Raw genomic sequence first — 19,842 nt, 5'->3', positions numbered from 1 at the left:
TAGTGCTGTAGACTGGGGGTTTGAATCATAGAAACTACACATGAATCATAGTACTAGGCAGGTCTGCCTCTGCAAAGGCAGTTGAAATGTAGTCAGCAAACTGTTTCTTTTAGTCAATTTCAAGACAAACAGAAACACACACGCACAGACACACACACACACACCATCTTTCACATGCCACGCCTGTCTGTGCCAAACCCAGTCACCTCATACTCATTTTCAGACACCATCAAAGAGGTTAACAGTGACCCAGTTGGCAGGAGAGGGGTGTGAGTACTGGTCCGAATTTGCCTGCAGGTGGTAACTGATCCCCTTCTTTGAAATGCCAAGCTTCTCTAGTGATGAATGCACAGACGATCTTGTTCCACACCCTTCATTAAACACCTCCCTCCCTCCTTGCCCTGAATAATGGGATGTGTTGTCTTTGCAGTCAACTCTTGGTCAGCCACAGAGCTACTCTTGGCCTCCAGTCCACTGTCACATTCAGAGTTACAGAGAAGCTCCAGTGACTGAGTCCTTGGTCACCAACAATGGCATCTTTTTTTGACGAAAGAACTGAAGGACCTGATTCTGCAAAAGACTTTCTGGAAAGCATTCTATCTGGCAAGAAAAAAGCTTCTGACAAGAAATACAGAATCAATGCCTCTATTTTGCAAGACGTGTTATGCTTTCACAAGTGGAAAGTGGAAATAACAAAGCACGTCGTTCAGGGTACTGCAATCCGCCATCCAACAGGAAGCTCTAAACTTGTCATGATACATTTTGGAATCACTTTGCATGTCTTAAAGTTGTGTCCTTGAACTTGAAACTGCAGTCTGTGACAATGGACTTAAAAGTAGAAACCATCTCTTCTGATAACGTGATTCTTCTTTCCAACAGAAATAATGTTGATTTACAGGAGACAGGGTAAGTATCTGGCACAACACATTCAATTAACATAATTGCCAAGAAGAGGCAAGAAACTGAAAACCAGGCTGGTGCTCAGTGATGCATAGCCTTCTCTATTTACCCACCTGGCCTTCAGCCTCCAGAACTCCAACCATGTTATACAAGTCATCTTAACACACATATACACACACACAACTTCACACACACACACACAACCACACACACACACACACACACACACTATCAAGTTATGATTTTCTGTCTCAAGTGTAAATTTTAGTATATATCTAATTCAGTAGTCGATGGGCTGGGTAATGTCTTGTAGAACCTTAGATATGCTTCATCTCCACAGGATTAAATCTAAAATATAATTTCTGCTACTGCTAAGAAGAAACAGTAACAATGTGCACTGTATCGAATTGTCATTTTAACACACACACACACACACACACACACCTCTTGCTGTCTCCTGACATTGTTTACACAGCAGAAGACTACTGTGTCAACCGAGCACATGTCGGTCCCATCTTTAACCAAGTTTGGGTGTAGTTTAATCAAGTGTGGGGTGGGAGCAGGATTAGCATAGACGAACTCAACTCTTCCCCCTTTCCTAATCAAAGAATAGATTAACTGCGAACTCAACTCTTCCCACTTTCCAAATCAAAGAACAGATGATTACCTGTATACATTTAAAGCATTTTTACCAAGCTAGGTATTGGTTGGCATTAGTTTTTATTTTGTTTTTTGTTGTTGTTTTTCTATGAAGGCGAGGGTTCAAGTTGAGGTTCAGCTCGTTTATCTCGTGAATAATAATAATGGTATTTATCACCAAATTCCTTCCTATTCATTCAAGACGAAATCAAACTGAACTTTTGAGTTGAGACTGTTTATTGTTTGTTGTGTTGAACTTTCGATCTCAGAAGACCCACTTTTCTACTGCGCAACACGGCGAACAGGGGAAGACAATTCGAGTTTGGGTCGCCTGAAGGATTGTATTATATATAGAGAGAGAGTTTTTTTTTCAAATATATGGCATATACATACACACAAATATATAATCTGTGTGTTGTTTGTATCTGTGTATGTGTGTCAAGAGAAGAAAAATTTTCAACCACAACATCCCCATCCATTCCCCTTCAACCCCAACATACATACCAAGTCTCCGTGTCACAGAGCGACTGCGCAGAGAGGAGTAGCTGAACATGTCCTCATTGAACATGGCGTCGGCATCAATGATGACAGAGGGATGGTCATGCATGCCAGAGTCCAGGAGGGAGATAAGATCGTCAGGCACGCTGTAATCCTGACTCTCCTCCTCCTCTCCTTCTCCTTCATCATCACGGCTTAGCAGGTTGTTCACGGCCATGTTGACGTCAAGGTTCTGTGGACAAAACCAGGTATGGGAATTGCTTGAAAGAAAACTCTGTAACTCAGGGAGATCTGGGGAGGACGTCCCCCTGAGAAAATCTTTTTCTAAGTATGGAAATCTGCACAATCTACAATACTGAGGTTATTTTCTAGTTAAACTAGATTATTAATATAAACTATAATTTTCATTCAGAATGTCACAAACAACAGGATATCACTGAGTGAGTATACACACATTCATATTATATGCAGAGACTGGTCAATACCAGTTTTGACATAAAGAGGCGATCTGTAAAAAATGACACAAGTCCCCAACTGGCAGACAATGCACTATGCTGCTCCAATGACATCCACCTAAAAAAGCATTGACCCATTCCTTCCAGTTCCCTTCCTCAAGACCACTGACACCCATTCCCATTTGTTTACACAGGAACTGTCATCATGTACATGCAATGTGGCTCTCCCAACCTCCCCCTTTTTTTTTTTTTTTTTTTTTTTTTTTTTTTAAATATCAAAATGAATTATCATCACTATCATTACTTGTAACAATATGTAATTAATCTTGTAATATGCCCTCTCTCTCTCGCTTTCTCTCTCCCTCTCTCTATATCCCTTTCTTTCTCTTTCCCTTCCTCTGAGTATGCGTGGTTGTCTTCCCTTTGCTTTGTTTAAAATTTAATAAAAAAAATTTTTTAAAGATACATGTACAACTTAAACTTTAATACAAATATTAATGATATGATCATTATATGTGCTTTTTTCTTTTCTTTTTCACACTGTTATACTGTATGCAAAAAAAAAGATTATAAAAAAATAAATAAATAAGAAGTCATCAAAACTGTCACCACAGTTATCGACAACATGTGATGGACCCTGTGTTGCCTTGCACTGTGGCCAGCACAAAGTGTGTTTAACCTTAAAGCCTGACCATGAGAGTGATCAGCCTGCTGCAACTGTTAAGTAGCTATGTGTACAAGTGACCAAGAAAAGCCTCGACAATACATAAAAAAGTGCAGAATCTATCATGGGCATCCAATGCAAAGCTGATCCAATAATGTTTGTGTGTATTTGTGTGTGTTTTTTTTCTTGTGGACAATTCAATTTTCCGTAGCCAATTCCCATGCCTGGGATCACCTTAGATCAACCATAACAAAACACTATATCAAAGGTGGTTATCACTGCTGCTGGTTATACAGATGTGCCAGAATATGAAAAAACATACTAAGCCGTATAGAGCTGTGCTCAGTGCCAGAGTGTATGCTGCTGATGGTGTCAGGTCAGCGGTTCTGGAGAACTTTTTCTGAGCAGCTGTTGATATAATTTATTGTTTTGTATTTTTTTGGATGGGGTCAAAACAGCCCACCTAAAAAAAATTGAAATAAAGAAAAAAGGAAAGTAGAAGTATTTTTTTGATAGGGTCAAGACAGCCAACCTAAAAAAAATTGAAATAAAGAAAAAAGGAAAGTAGAGACAAGCATTCAGACAGCTGACAGAGGAGACATACGCACTGTGACTTACAGTTCTTTGGAGTTCCCTGATGATGAGGTTCCTGGACTTTCCCTGCAGCACCACCTGGCACTGCACACACACACACACACAGAAAGAGTTTTAACAGATGAAGTGACTTTGTTTTGCACTTTTTCTTTCCTTTAAAAAAATTCCTCTCATATACTGGGGGTATACAAATGCATCAAAATGAAAGAAACATATTGCTTCCTTGTCTGATCTAATTTTCATAATAACAACACCATAAACATACTACCATTAATATGAAGATAGAAAATCTCTGATAAACAACTAGTACTACAGACAGTCACAGAGAATTTCTGATGAGCAACTAGTGCTACAGATAGTTCACACACACCCAGTGACGTCAGACATATGCACAAATATTCTTTTCCCATTTTAAAATTTTCTTTCCCATGAAAAGAAAAGCAAAATCAAAAACAATATTTTTCCAGTAAAATTACATCTAACATACTTACCATCACCCATAGGTGTAGACTCCAGCAGAGTCTGATTTGTGTCCTATTAAAACTATTACCCTTGCTCATGGAGAAACCTAAGTCGCTGCAGCTAGTGACCTAGCCGAGTAAATTACCTCCCCTGTGTGCCAACGCAGAGCCCTCTACCACTAAGTCCCCCTACCCCTTCTCCATTAACCTGATTGATCAGCTCTTCAGGCACGACGGAGGCAGGCACCACAGGTCGTGTTCCCACGATGACCCCTGAGCGCCGTGCCCGGCTGACATGCACAGTGCGCTGCATGCGGTTGTAGCCAGCAGGCTGGTTGTTGTTGCGGGAGGTGGAGGAGGACCCAGACAGACCCCCAGAAGCTGTCCAACGACTGCTGACATCCAGCAGCCAAGGAAAAAAAGGAGAGAAGAGCAAAAATCAGGTCAAGTCTGTTAAGGAACACAGACCCTACACCTGGTGTCGTCTTTCACATGAATTCTGCAATGCTTCCTTAACAAGCCCATGCAAATTTTACTCATTCACAAATATTTGCATGTGAATACGCGTGTGTACATACATATGTAGGTAAATTGTTCTCCAGAATTAGTGACTAGAATGTTGCAATGTACAAATATCAAAATAAGCTTTGGGCTACAATGTTTTGTTGTTTTAACAAGCAATGATACATAGAATCATAACCAAAAGTTGAAAATCAGTGATGCTGCTACTTTGTTCAGTCTTTCAATATGAAATGGGAGTCTTGCAGGGTGTCCTGTGTACTACAGTGTGACAAGCATGGGCCTGTAAATGAAATGTCTCTTAAACTGAAATAATTGATACAGAAAATTGAAGTGAAGGCATAAACAAGTAAAATAAAGTACATAATTCCATGCAAGAAATGTTTGTACTCTGTACAAGGTCACCATGGATGTGCTGCACTGAAATGCACACGACACAACTGTCTAAAACTTTTCTGTGGATCCCTAAATTAAACTTTTCCCCAACACACTGCCAATGTTACTTATGACAAGCTTAAATGACGGGCAAAACATCAAATTCAAAGCTCAAAGTTTAAAAGCACACAGTAGGAATCTGTAAATGCCATCACAGTATTACATGTGACATCATTACATGTGACATAGACATAGCATGTCAAAGAACAGACAAGAAGAAGAGGTGCGTTTCTTTCTCATTTATTCATATGATTCATTATGTGTTCTTGGATTACAAAACAAAATTGGGATCAGTTTTAACTCGACAACATTTTTGCAATCGGTCATCTGTAATGTACCTCGGCAAATCCATATCTGTGACACACATTAAAAACATATCCCCAGCATCAAAGAAATGGTCAAGTGAATCCAAAGATGTACTTAACATATTCACAATGAAAAAAATCCCAATCAAGTATGAAATCGGGGTCTTGCAAGGTGTCCTGTGTACTACAGTGTGGCAAGCATGGGCCTGTAAATGAAATGTTTAATAATTCAATAATTATTGACACAGAAGATTGAAGTGAAGGTATACACAAGTAAAATAAAGTACATAATTCCATAAAAGAAATGTTTGTACAAGGTCACCATGAATGTGTCACACTAATGCATGCGACACAACTGTCTAGAAATTTTCCCTAATTCATTGCTCATATATTACAGAGCCATCATGTTGTTACTTATTCTCAAGTAAAAAGAGGTCACAATGACTCTCATGGCTGAAATCATTCTTCAACAGTCAACTGCGGAGATCTGGTCAAAGAATTGTGTGCTTTACGCTTTGTTGACTGTGTGACAGCGTCCTAATTTTGACTTGCCAAATTATCCTCTAGAAGGGTGTGGAGAAATGAAGTCAGCCAATCAAATCACAGATGTAGAATTGTTTCTTCTAGAACTTCCTGTTCGGTCACCATGTTCAGTAAACAGACAGACAGCGTCTTCAAAGTGTAATGCGCACTACAGGTGTGAGGTTGTGGCAGAAAATTGATTAAATATTTTTTATTAACAAAAGTGCAGTGTAATGCGTACTACAGGTGTGACGTTGTGGCAGAAAATTGATTAAATATCTTTTACTGAGGCTTTTCCTAGAGAAGTAAGAGTATATCTGTAAACTTTTCAACCCAGCTTTTAGTTTATTAAGCATCAGACATCAATTTTAGCTGTAATCAGAAGTAGTTGTAAATTTGTTGGTAAAGTGTGACACACAGTGCAAAGCACATTACAGGCATTTTTGAAGCGTCATATAACTCAGTAGAACACAACTGACTTCTTGTTTCAAAGCCCAACTCTTTATTGACATTATTAGATAACAAAACACCAAAGAAAATTAATAATTTCTTTAAATCTAGCAGTTTTATAGGTCTGTAACTGATACTGCTGACACTTAAGTTTATATATATGGCAGTTTTGTGGTATTTTGGGATGCATAGATGTCAAAGATTCCTATTTGCATGACATGCATTCTCGTGAGTAACCAATTCTGGAGAACCATGAGTTACTGATGAAAACTGGATATGAGAGTTACGTCCTACAGGCATACAACAATGCAACAAAAGGGACTTAAGTCTCAAGTCCTAAGGCAGGCAACAGGTCCTGGGATCAAAACCAGCCCATCAGACTGAAGTCAAATACCCTACAACCTGTTTTCTGTTTCCCAGCTTATGTGCCTTCACACAGTCCAGGACTACCACAACCTGTGCAACTGCATTATCTGCTGTTACTCAGCAAAGTTATGGCGGGGGGAATAGGGAGGGGCTGGGGGTGGGGGGGATGAGGTATTGTGTGCAAATGAAGCTTGTTTGTATATCATGAAAACTCCAGCTAGTGAAATATACACTCCGGTCACCAGATTCTACAATAACTTGCCCAACAAACAATTATGGCAATAAAACTTAACCTCAACTTCCTGAACATCCATTCCAATTCTTGGTTCCTGTGGTTTTCAGCAGCTACAGGGTTTAGAAGACATGCACCAAACCTTACTTTTTCAGAACAAGACGTTCCAGCTAACCACATACAAAGCAGAAGAGCAGAGGGTAGCTGTGTTGTGCATCACTCACCCAGACTGGGAGCCAGTGCCTGTGGCCTGGGCGTCAGACATCAACACCATGGGACTCTCCACTACCAATGTGCCACCACGGCCCCGCGGTGCCGGGTCTCCACCACTCTCCAGCTTGGATGGCCGCCTAGTAGCATAACGTCGTTACTTTTCTTTTCCCAATGATTTGATGATAGTAATAATGAAAGATCTATATACCATGCACCTCAAAATTGTTTCGAAACTCATAATTTAAAAAATATTTCTAACCAATCCAATACCCTACAACCTGTTTTCAGCCGCCATCAATATGCAACACACACAATCCAGTAAGCCAAATAGTACGCATATGTACATGTATACATGTACACAGGCATGATTGCACACACACAGACACACACACACACACACACACAGTCAACATGAGAACGGAAGGCAAAAGAGTACTGAAAAAAATTGATGAATTCATCTTATTTTAATAGCTTTCAGGGGTTTCTTAAAAATGAGGTTGGCTGGGTGATACAGGGATTAGGAGGCAAGATAATTCCGAACTGAGGAATTCCAAACTGAGGCTAGCACAGGAACTGAAAAGGAAAAGGAACGCTGACCATAGTTTTTATTCTAATTTCTAGGATTAATCACGTAGCTGGTGATTCACACCTGAAATGACCATGTCTCATTGAATGACAATAAATGAATAATCAATCATCAAATAATAGTTTTTAAAAAAAAAATAAATAAAAACAAAAATACATACGGTTTCACATCAGATAATTTGCTCAGGTCCAGTCTTTCTGTGGCCAAGTGATAGGAGATTCGTGCAATACGACCATCCTGAAATGGTGCATGTTACAGAAAATATTAAACAAATTTAAGTCATGAACAAAGAATAACACAACAATATCACATGTATTCCAGAAATAAAAATATTTAAGTATTTACAATACATGAATACAGTGGAGTGATGGCCTAGAGGTAACACGTCTGCCTGGGAAGCGAGAGAATCCGAGCGCGCTGGTTGAAATCAAGGCTCAGCCGCCAATGTTTTCTCTCCCTCTACTAGACCTTGAGTGGTGGTCTGGACGCTAGTCATTCGGATGAGAAGATAAACCGAGGTCCCGTGGGCAGCATGCACTTCACGCATGTAAAAGAACCCACGGCAACAAAAGGGTTTTTCCTGGCAAAATTCTGTAGAAAAATCCACTGCGATATGAAAAACAAATAAAATTGCACGCAGGAAAAAATACAAAAAATGGGTGGCACTGTAGTGTAGCGACGCGCTCTCCCTGGGAAGAACAGCCCGAATTTCACACAGAGAAATCTTTTGTGATATAAAGAAATACAAATACAAATCAATAATCTTTTTTTATTTTATTAACATCATCATAATCAGCGATTCTAGCACTGTCCTCCCTTAGAAAATAAAATAAATTTGGTTCCAGCTGAAAATCACACACAGATTGTCTGGGAACAAATGTTATATTAAAAGAGATGGGGATAATCAACAGTGATCTATGCAGTTTTTGTAATTTTTTAAAAGACAGTATAAGATATTTCATGGCAGTGCACAACTGTTCAATGTTTCTGGCAAGCTTTAATGAATATTATGGATGAAAGATGTTCAAACATTCAAAATTCACATATAACTGAGCCATTAGTCATACTCAGACTTGATTAAAATATAGTCATTGATTCCACCTTTTATTTCATCTTATTTTTATCTATACAACACTTGTACCAATGCAAGTTAAACAAAAATGTGTCTGTTTTACAATGTTTTAACAATAAACTGAAATACAGATATACATTCAAGAAATATGTAGCCCGAAAAAAAATTACCCATAATGATTTTATACTAGATGGTTTCCAAATTCCATATGAAGCCCTGTTTATAGATACAAACTAAAGTGAATATATATTAACTACATGATCATAATGTACAATTACAATATTGATCTGGATGTATTCTACACTTGCATCACAGTACAAGATGATTATATATATATATATATATATATATATATATATATATAGATATACATAGATATACATAGATATATATATATATATATATATATATATCTAAGTCAAATGACAATGTAAACTGCAACCCTCAATTTATCAAACTTATCAAATTCCGGTGTGTATGTGTATGTACATGTTTATATATTTATAATCATTGTGTCATTTTATGTGTTTAGAAAATGTGTATATGTATGTAGATGTGTGTGTGTGTGTTTTGGGTTTTTTTTTTTGTTTTTTTTGTTTTGTTTTGTTTTGTTTTTTTTGGGGGGGTGTTTTGTTTTGTTTTTGTTTTTGCTTTTTCTTCATTTTATGATAATTTTGATATATCTTACTATCGTTTTCCTTCAGTCTTTTTTTTTTTCCTCGTATGTATTATCATTTGGATGTGTGTATGTTCTGTAATGTTAAAATAGAAATTTTTTAATAAAAAAGTATGAAAAAATGAAAAATGAGCATCATATTCATACTCTTGTTTCTCACACACTTGCCCATCAAGGGAAAATTATTATGCAAATAAAGTCACATGGTGATGGGCATTCTCAGAATGAATTAATGGAATTACTCATAACAGAAAATAATGCTTGAAAAACACAATTATGGCTTAAGTTTCTGAACAAATACTGTGGGGGAAAAGGAGGAGTTTGTATTATACTCCATGTTTGGTGTTACATATACTTACTATGTCAAACTGATGCAAACTAGGCCTATCAGTTTGCCCTGCTTGGCCAAATTTTGCGCGGCTAACAGTGAAAAGACGAGCCGTCTTGTCCAGTCCGCTCTTAGCCAATCAAACGCCTCTAAAAGCTATAAGTGCTGAATCATTCCATGGCCATCGAAGAAAATGCCCCATGAGAACCACGGCGGAGACGTGGGGACGGACGGTCGGGCATTCAAGTTTGACATGGTAAGTATATGTAACACCAAACATGGAGTATAATACAAACTCCTCCTTTTGGTGTCATATACTGTACCATGTCAAACTGATGCAGAATTTAAAGCAAATGGAGGAGGGCAACGCCTACTGGTTCATATGGGGAGCCCTTGTAACCAAGACGGCAGTATCAGCCGCGACAAAGGAAATCCCCTTGGAAGTGTCAGCCCTGGTCATACGGAAATCCATGAGGTAGAAGTTGATGAAGGGATTCTCAGACCGCCAGAAGGCTGCCTCCAAGACATGCTGCAGTGCTGGAAAGCAGCCGAAGTAGCTATGGCCCGCACTTTGTGAGCTCTGGGATGAAGACAGCTGATATCCCTGTGTGCATGAGAGTAGGCTCTACGAATGACTTGGGGAAACCCAGCGGGAAATGGTGCCTGCAGCGATGTCTTTCTTGTAATTCTCATTGAGGGAGATGAGCAGACACCTCTGAGAAGAACGCCTATGGCGAGATCTATCCCAATAGTATTTGAGACACCGAACAGGGCAGAGATGCCTATCCTCATCATCTTGGGCAAGAATATCAGACAAAGGTCTGACCCTCAGAGAGGGGGAAGGGACCTCGGGGTCTTGGTTCTTAGCCAGAAACTCTGGAAGGAAACGAAGAGTGATGGAACCATCTCTGTGGAAGGCCAGATCTTGTGGCATTCCACTAAGACCATGAATCTCGCTTCTACAACGGCCTGTGGCCAGCAACAGAAGGAAAGTCGTCTTGAGGGTGAGCAAGTCGAAAGGAATAGTCCCCAATGGCTTGAAGGGCTGTTTTCGAATGAAATCCAGCACCAGGAACAAGTCCCACAGGGGCACTCTTCTGGGGTTTCTAGCTTCCTTCAGAGAGGCACCTCTAGCCACCTCTCTGAGCAGGAAATCCGCTTCAAAGGTGGGACCACCTAGCCGTTTGATTGTGGTACAGATGGCAGACCTGTACCCTCGCACAGAACTAGCAGACAGGTTGAGAACCGAGGAGCAGTGAGCCAGAAAGTTGGCCAGCTGCATGCTCGTAGGGTTAGTAGGGGCAATGTCCTGAGCTGTACACCACCGCAACCATTTCTTCCAGCGAAAGTCATACAAAGTCTCCGTTCCCTCCCTCCTTGTTTTGGTGACTATGGGGAGGAGGTCAGAGGAGGCACCCCCCTGGGTCAGCGCAGCCGACACAGAGGCCGACCAAGGGGTCGAAGACTTCAATGGTGATGCTGACAGTTCCGACTGCACAGCAGCCATGCATGCAGGTGGAGCAGTTGAGGATTGGAATGAGGAATACCCGAACGAGGCTGCCTCAGCAGATGAGATTGGGTTTCGAGTACCAGGGGTGGAACATGTGTCAGGAACTGAAGGTCCAGAAACCAGGGCTGGGCTGGCCATTTCGGCGCAATGAGGATCAGCTGCGGGTGTTCCAATCTGGCTTTCCGTATCACCTTGGACAGAATTGGAAAGAGAGGAAACGCGTCAGCAATCAGACTGCTCCAGTTTAGAGAGAGAGCATCCACTGCCCACGCTTCTGGGTCGGCGACTGGAGAGACATAAGTGGGAAGTCTCTTGTTGAACTTTGTGACAAAAAGGTCCACCATCGGCCGAAACCACCGTTCCCACACCCCCTGAAGGGTGTCCTTGTCCAGGGTCCACTCTGTGTGGATGACACTCTTGGACCTGCTGAGAGCATCTTCCAAGATGTTGGCTTTTCCTGCTATGTGTCTCGCTGAAAGTGCAATGCCCTTGCTGTGGCACCAATGGAGGAGAGCCTCGGTCCGCAGAGTGCGCTCCCCCCCCTTTGTTCACTTAACATGCGACCGTCGTATTGCCTGTGAACAAGCGGATGGTCTTGCCAGTGGCCTCCCCCATGAAGTGCAGGAGAGCCCTGTGAACTGCCTCCAGTTCCAGAATATTGATCCTCCGGGGACCAAGTCCCTGCTGCATGGAGTGAGTCCATGTGGGCTCCCCAGCCCAGGGAGGGGGCGTCTGTGAAGAGTGCCACCTGAAGAGTAGGTGGGGATATGGGCATCCCCTGTGTCCGAAGAGGGGTGATTAACCACTCTGATGTCACCTTGAGGAACCACTCGCCCAGACATATCTGGGTATCCCATGGCTGAGTGCTCTGGGACCACCGTAACCTCAGTGCCCTCTGAAGAGGGCGCTTGAGAACCCTGCCCAAGGGAATGAGAGGTGCCATGGACTCCATCATGCCCAGGAGGGAAGAAAGTGTCCGCGCTGTTGCTTGGGAGGAAAGGCGCAAGTAGCTGAGGAGGCCTGCCAGACGGTCCCAGCGATCTGGCGTCGGAGAGACTATCATGGACCGCGTGTCGAATCTCATCCCTAAGAAGTCGAAGGACTGACTTGGGGACAGATCGCATTTCTCCTGGTTCGTGAGGAAGCCCAGTTGGGAGCAAAGGTCTAGAAGTCTGGCCGTATGACTCAGGCACAGGGCCTGCAACTGGGCCAGGATAAGCCAGTCGTCCAGGTACACACAGAGACAAATGGATTCCGAGCGGACGATGGACACCAATTCCTAATTCCTGCACCACCCTGGTAAACAGGAAAGGGGCAAGGGGACAGACCAAATGGGAGGGCCAAGAACTGGAACACCTTGTCCCTCCACACGAACCTCAGGTACTGACGGGATGCCGGATGGATGAGGATATGAAAATAAGCATCTTTCAGATCGATAGAGGTAGCCCAATCGCCCCGTTGAATGGTCTCCCGAATCTGTGCCTGTGTGTCCATCTTGAATTTGATTTTGGGGAGGAATTTGTTGAGGGGGTACAAGTCCAAGACTGGTCTCCACCCTCCCGAGACCTTTGGAATCACGAACAACCGGCCGTAAAAACCAGGGCTAGGGTCCGAGAGTTGAGATATCGCCCCTATGAGGAGTAGGTGCGATATCTCTTTCTCTAAGACGCTCTCCTGCTTTGTCAAGCTGGGTACATAAGGAGGAGGAGTGGATCTTAGAGGGGGGTGGTCCTCCGCCCAAGGCAGCATGTAGCCCAACTCTAGCACCGATACAATCCAGTCGTTGAGTCCCAGAGCACGCCACTGATGTGCATGCCGGGACAAGTTTCCTACTTGGAGGGGCTGAACGACTGGCAGTGCTGAATCGGGGCCCAGTCATTGAGGGTGCTGCCTTCTGGCCTTGGGCATGGCTGGTCGGCTTGGACGGACATGAGGTGGTTTATTCCTCTGCTGCTGATTCTGCGCACGCGGGTGGCGTGGTATATGGAGGGGCCCTGGTGGCCGGTCTCTTCAATGGCATAGAACCCTGGCGCCCCTGTGAGGTGTGGGCTAAATATGAGGCCACCTCCCTGTTTGTCTCTGCCCTGTGGCTGACAAAATGGGGCGGGTACTGGCCGAAGAGGGAGTGCTGCTGTGCTGGGATAGACCGCAGGGCAGCCCTCTCCTCCACAGGAATGTTAGAGAGGCGGAAAACGGCATCACGCCGCGCTAGCACAATATTGAAGTGAAGGCTGGTAGCTGTGTCTGCAGCTGCCGTGAGACCAGATGCTACCCTCTTGCCAAAAGTGTTTAACCTCTGGTCGGTGAAGAGGCCAGGCGGGACAGAGGAAGGAGACCCCGTGTTCTGATTAACCGGACGCTGTTCCCACAGCTCATTGGCCCTGTGGAGGAACACGTCGAAGAAGGTATAAGCAGTGGAAACCTTGAGGAGGCAGTGGCGGGCCAATTTGTCCCACTCTGCTAACGTTTTAAAGGATAGGGTAGCTGAAGTGGGGAAGGTGGTGCGCTGTGAGACCAACATCCTGTCCTGCGCAGAGGGCTCTGCTTCCCTGTAGGCAGAGTGGTCCTGTGTATATCAGGACCACACCCCTCCCTTGGAGGAATCTTTAAGGAACTTGCCCGGGGAAAAAGCACCCGGGGCAGAGAGGGACTCCCTGCCTGGAGGAGGGATGGAAGCAGCACCCCTGACAGTGCAGGCTGGCTTATTAAGCCATTCCTGCACCATTTCTAGCACTCCTTGTGGTTCTGGAGTTAGAGTCACATGGCCTATGGAGGGTCAAGGGTAACAAAGTCGCCTGAGGGACTGATTCGGCATGCGTGACCCTATTGGGGAGGGTCAGTTCGAGCTCGGCAAAGTCCGAGTTTGGTTCAGGCTGGTCCTTAAGGAGGCGCGAGCTCAATCTGTCCCCCTGGGATGGGGGCGAAGAGTGCTCATCCGCTTGTTCGTCCTCATCCAAAGACAGGGGCTCCCACTCTTGTTCGCAGTCCATCCCCTGCTGGGTGCCATCCCAAGTGGATGTACCCACTGGGGCGTCCTGTGAGCTGTGGTCAACCCAGCGGGATGAGCTGGGATGATCCCAAGCAGGAACCATGGCCGCAGCTGTTATGTCCTTGACGCCTGAAGCAGGTGGGGAGCGTGTGGACCGTAGGTCCAACCATGCTTGGGATGGTGGGTGCCACACCTTCTCAGAGAAGGCGTCCCTGGATGCAAGAGGGACCAACAAGTGCTGTGAGGGGACAAACACCCACTCATCACCCTGTAGGACCGAGGGCTGGGTAGGTGGGAACTGCAGGCTCCCCCGGGCCGAGCGGGGCCCCTCGGCAGCCGTCGGTCCTGACAAGGAGGCCGTTGTGACTGTGGAGGTAACCTGTGGGTTGACAGAGGACCGATTTGTGGACAGAGTGGCAATATTGGTTGAGGAGCTCGACCTGACCGACAAGAAGTCGATCCCACTTGTCGGGGCTGTGTGTGTCACCCTGTGAGATGTGCTGGGTTGGGTCTGGTGGGGAGCGGACAAGGGGTTGGCCCCTGGTACTCCCGGCAACCCAGCGTGCACCATAGACGCGCCCCAGTATGGGCAGAATGGGGGTAACCACCCGTGGGCACCAGCCACCCTGTGACCCCAACCCCAAAGGTCACTGGCGCCTTGACCTCCATGAAGGGAAAAAAATGGCAGAGGGAGGTCAGGTCTGACTTGGGTGTCAGTCCTGCCTGAAGACGAGCGGGCTGACTGCCCAGAACCGCCTGACACACGTGGGCCTCTCCCAGCAGGGGAGACCGGCCGGACAGCGGGAAGACCTGCGCCCCAAATCCCCTCCCGTGGGGAGACTGGGGTGGCTTGGCCTGAGGTGGGCAAAGTAGAGATCCCACCCCCGGAACCCAAATTTTTCTCCCCCCCAGAAGGAGGTGGGGGAGGGGGGTCGACAGAGAAGGGAGGAGGGGGAACAGCAATGGGGCCCATGAGGGCCGTCTCCGAGTGGGGACCCGGGTAACGGCCAGGCGCGGCCTCCCACTGGGAGTTCGCGCCTAGCTGCGAGTCCCCACCGCCAAGAGAGGACTTGCCACTCCCTCTTCTCCCTGCCTCACGCTGGGACACCTCGGGAGGCGACGCTCGTACCCCTTTACCCCCGGTCCCCTTCATGACCGTTTTACTGGTACGAAAGTCGCCTCTGCGATCAGCGTCTAAAGACGCATCGCCGCGGTCCGTATTGGGAGGAATCATGAGCTCCAGGCCTGGGAGAGTCTCTTGCCGAGTCTCAATCCCAGCCTCATGATCCCTGCCTTCGTGGTATGGCATACAAGGCATAGTACCCGCGCTTAGGCACCCAGCGAAAATCCGACCCCCAACAGAGACAGGAAAGACAGGATCAACTTAGAGGTAGAGAAAAACGAACAAATCGAGGGGGCCAAGTCGAATCGAGTACACAGAATGTAAGAATACAATACAGACAAGCCGCATGCAGCAAAGTAAGGCCAAATGAATACGCTTAATAGCCAAAAAAAGCGTAAGACGAGACAGAGCGTAAACCTGACAAGATGGCATGGAAAGCCTTGGCCAAAGGAAATGGTTCAGCACTTATAGCTTTTAGAGGAGTTATTGGCTAAGAGCGGTCCGGGCAAGACGGCTCGTCTTTTCACTGTTAGCCGTGCGAAATTTGGCCAAGCAGAGCAAACCGATAGGCCTTAGGCCGCCTAGTTTGCATCAGTTTGACATGGTACAGTATATGACACCAAACAATGTTTTCAACTGTGATTTGGCAAACTCATCTCGTCATTATAAACAGTCTCCAACTATCCAGTTCATACAAAATTACAAAATACAATAGGTTGTAATTGTAAGACTGTTTCAACAGAAAACTGTTGAATCATGGAAATGGAATATGTACTCTTCTCTTGTAGATAAACAAAGCAGTATTCCTGATTTTTCATCCTGTGTCCCCTCTCCTAACATAACCCCCTCACTGCACAATTGAATCATGATTTAATGATAAAAACTGTACTGATTTATGTTTTCAAACCTCTCAAAAGAGCTTAATAATAACATGTCAGTCAGACACAAAGCCATACAAGAACACACACACACATGCCTACACACATATTTTCACAGTTCATTGGCATTTCATTGGTGTCTCTCTCTCTTCCCCTCCCACCACCTTCCTCTCTTCTTTCTTCTCTTGTATGTTCAGTTTAACCTTCGCTGGATATAGTGGGAGAGTAGTGGGGTAGTGAGGCTATTGAAAGTAAAACTTCTTTATTTTCCTTCACTAATTGCAAATTAAACCTTCTGAAATCACTATTAAAAAGGTATGGGTTGTGCATGACCCACACGAGCTTTCGAGGGGTGACCACATTTTTTCCTCTTTAAAAAGCATGGGTCATACACGACCCACACAAGCGTCCGTGTGTAGTTAAAACGCCACCTTTAATTACTCATTAACTAATTCATGATTTTTTTTTCATTTTTTGGCAAAAGTTGGCCTTTTAGGTGTAGGAAGCATTTCTGAAATTTCATAGAAAAATATTAAGAATTGGCTGAGATATATGTGTTTTTGTACCCTTCTGGGTCGTGTACGACCCACGATAACCAGCGAAGGTTGACAGAAATAATACAAAGCTGATGCACACGCATTTCTTGTGTTGAATTCTGTGTTGAAAGTTGGGGAAAAAAATTTGTTCTATGCTTTTGCAAAGAAGCCTAGGTGAGAGATGGATCGCTCGGCAAGTAAGTGAACTGTAGGGTGCCAAATCATATGACTTGTCAGGTTCAATTCCCCGGTCACTCCCTTTTTCGTATGTGTTGGTCTCTGTGTGGCTTCTATGATCTTCAAGGTTTCTATGTTCCTCACACTGGGCACAGTAGTATGCCTCTGTTTTCCAGATGACAGAATTTTCCCAGTGTTTTCCTTCGTTTGCCATTGCCTCCAACTAATCGTACCTCAGGAACAGAATTCTGGGATAATAAACCTTGTTTCCAATACACCCTGACTTCCCCATTTTCCTTCCTCATGCTGCCACTCACTACTTCTACATTCCCTAACACTTCCCTTCCCATTGCCCATCTTATCCCATCCTACCCTCATCCTTCGCTTCAGGCTTCAAGAGAGAATGTTGTCATATTGAATTTCAACTGCTAAACTGTTTTAGTCACAGAAACTGACATTCTCATCTGCTCAAACAGAACTGGTGCAGCAACTGTGGTAAAAATTTATTTTGACATGATGTCATGTTCAAAGATTTCACAGAGGGGTGATATTCAGTCATTGTAAAGATATTAGTTTGGTTTGACTGGAAATACTGCTCATCCTTTATACCAACCCATGCACTGCATTATTTTTAAAAAATGATAATAAAAAAAAAGATAAAAACTGAACTGTTTTGTCCCTGTTTGTGTTGTCAGGACAGTAGATAATTTGGCAAGGTGTGGGGATATATTGGCAACTGTTTTAAGGTTGTCACACACACACACACACACACACACACACACACAGAAGTAATAGATGTGGATCCACAGAGTACAGATACGGATTGAAGTGCTGAAGAAGAATGTACAGACTGCTTAAAGTGCTTGAAAAGGAATGTTTTCAAATCTGTTAAGGACTGAGTGAAGGACATTCTATATGACATGTATCTTACTTCAAGCAATAAGGCCACATGGTTTGGCCCCATGACTGTCTCTCGGATGCTGACATTGCGAATGGCTGAGAGTGCAGGTGGTGAGGAAAAACCATGTCGACTGATTCTGTCAGACACCTCTCGTAACCTGCAAGCATTACAAACACAAGGTAAGCAAATAACTTTTCATCAAGCTGAATGTGAAACCAAGGACAAATGCAGTGAAAATGAAAAGTACTATAGTGAAAGGAAAGAGACTGACTTCACCAGGTCGGCATTTAGTCCAGTGAAAGGTCCGATCCCCCAAGAGTCAGACAGCCCGTCGACCAGCAGGCTAATAGCCTGGGGCCACTTGACATGCAAAGGACTCTCCCAGCAAAGGAGACCCGCTGGTTAGCCAGGTCACCTGACATACACAGGCCTCCCCCAGCAGGGAAGACCGGGCCCCATAGCGGGGTCGCTTAACACACAGGCTAGAGTCACATGACCAGTATCCCATCCCATGGAGATGCTGGGGTGACCTGACCTGGGGTTGAAAGGAGGAAAGCGAGCTGCCCCCTCCCCCAACACCCCCAGGCCATGGTTCCCCTGCCCCACCAAAGGAGTGACGGCATGGAAGGGAGGAACAGAGAGAGCAGTGCCACCACTAAGAAAAGCTTTCTCAGTGCACAGAAATTAAAGGACTGACATCAAATCCCTTTGTGAGGCTATGTCCAGCCCCCTTAATCCTCTTTTTTTTCTTCTTCTTTTTTCTTATGTTGGCATTAGCTAGAGTAGAGGTAAAGTCCTCAACAAAACACCCTCCACTTTGGTTAGCATAGGCTCAGACCCGACCACAACTCCCCAAAGTCCCCTTCCAGTTCCAGACTGTTAAAGAGGTCGAGCTATTCCGCACTGATGTATCTGCATACATGCATCAGCCCAATTGCAAACAGAGAACCTGTGAGCCCTAGGACCTGAGATAGTCTCCTGAGAGAACACTATCCCAACTTCACGTATCCAGCATTTGAAGGGCGTGCGAGGCATAGCAAACAGGGTAAGTCATTCCCAAATACTATTCCTACACTGAGCCCAAAAGAAAAGAAAAAGATAAAAGATAAAGGAGCAAGAACAAATCAGAAATGATACAAAACACTGAATTAAACGTCAAAACTTGATGCAAACGATGTAAATTATATGAATTCTGAAACAAAAACATCCCAGAAAACCACACCAAACAACAAGCATGCAAGAAACAACATTTCTAATCCATAAAAAGTTGGAAAAGACAGAGTAACATCTCAGGAATGGTGGCCATTGTAACTGAATAACTCCAGCCAGAAATGGTGTTTGATTGGCTAGCAGACAGCGGACTAATAGTGAGATGTCTTACAACTGAGTTGCCGCAAATCTGGGCTAGATTGATCGATTGATATGGATACTTATATAGCGCCTATCCTCGGTCGGAGACCAAGCTCTAAGTGCTTTACAAACATGCAGCCATTTGCACAACAGGCTGCCTACCTGGGTAGAGCCGACTAACGGCTGCCACTGGGTGCTCAAAGTTTGTTTCCTGTGTCATTCAATCAGATTTCAGGCACACACACATACACACTCAGACAGACATGTAAATTTTACGTGTATGACCATTCTGTTTATTTACCCCGCCATGTACTATGTAGGTAGCCATGCTCCATTATCAGCGGTGTGCATGCTGGGTATGTTCTCGTTTCCATAACCCATCAAACGCTGACATGGATTACAAGATCTTTAATGTGTGTGTTTGAGCTTCTGCATGCGAATACACACAAAGGGGGTTCAGGCA

At 44.4% G+C, this 19,842-nt stretch overlaps 1 protein-coding gene across 1 annotated transcript in view; it reads right to left on the bottom strand.

Moving 5' to 3' along the window:
- The window catches only part of LOC143276878 (E3 ubiquitin-protein ligase UBR5-like), a 222,428-nt gene that overhangs the window by 183,210 nt on the left and 19,376 nt on the right, over positions 1-19,842 (bottom strand). Inside the window, exons 2-7 of the mRNA XM_076581534.1 lie at positions 18,060-18,186; positions 8,000-8,076; positions 7,265-7,390; positions 4,420-4,603; positions 3,775-3,834; positions 2,044-2,269 (exon numbers count right to left, since the gene is read on the bottom strand). Coding sequence (XP_076437649.1) covers positions 2,044-2,269; positions 3,775-3,834; positions 4,420-4,603; positions 7,265-7,390; positions 8,000-8,076; positions 18,060-18,186 — 800 coding nt within the window. The remainder of the gene's footprint in view (positions 1-2,043; positions 2,270-3,774; positions 3,835-4,419; positions 4,604-7,264; positions 7,391-7,999; positions 8,077-18,059; positions 18,187-19,842) is intronic.

The sequence above is a fragment of the Babylonia areolata genome, chromosome 33, assembly GCF_041734735.1.
Source record: "Babylonia areolata isolate BAREFJ2019XMU chromosome 33, ASM4173473v1, whole genome shotgun sequence".
NCBI classification, from domain to species: domain Eukaryota; kingdom Metazoa; phylum Mollusca; class Gastropoda; order Neogastropoda; family Buccinidae; genus Babylonia; species Babylonia areolata.
This window is presented reverse-complemented; position numbering and strand designations above follow the sequence as displayed.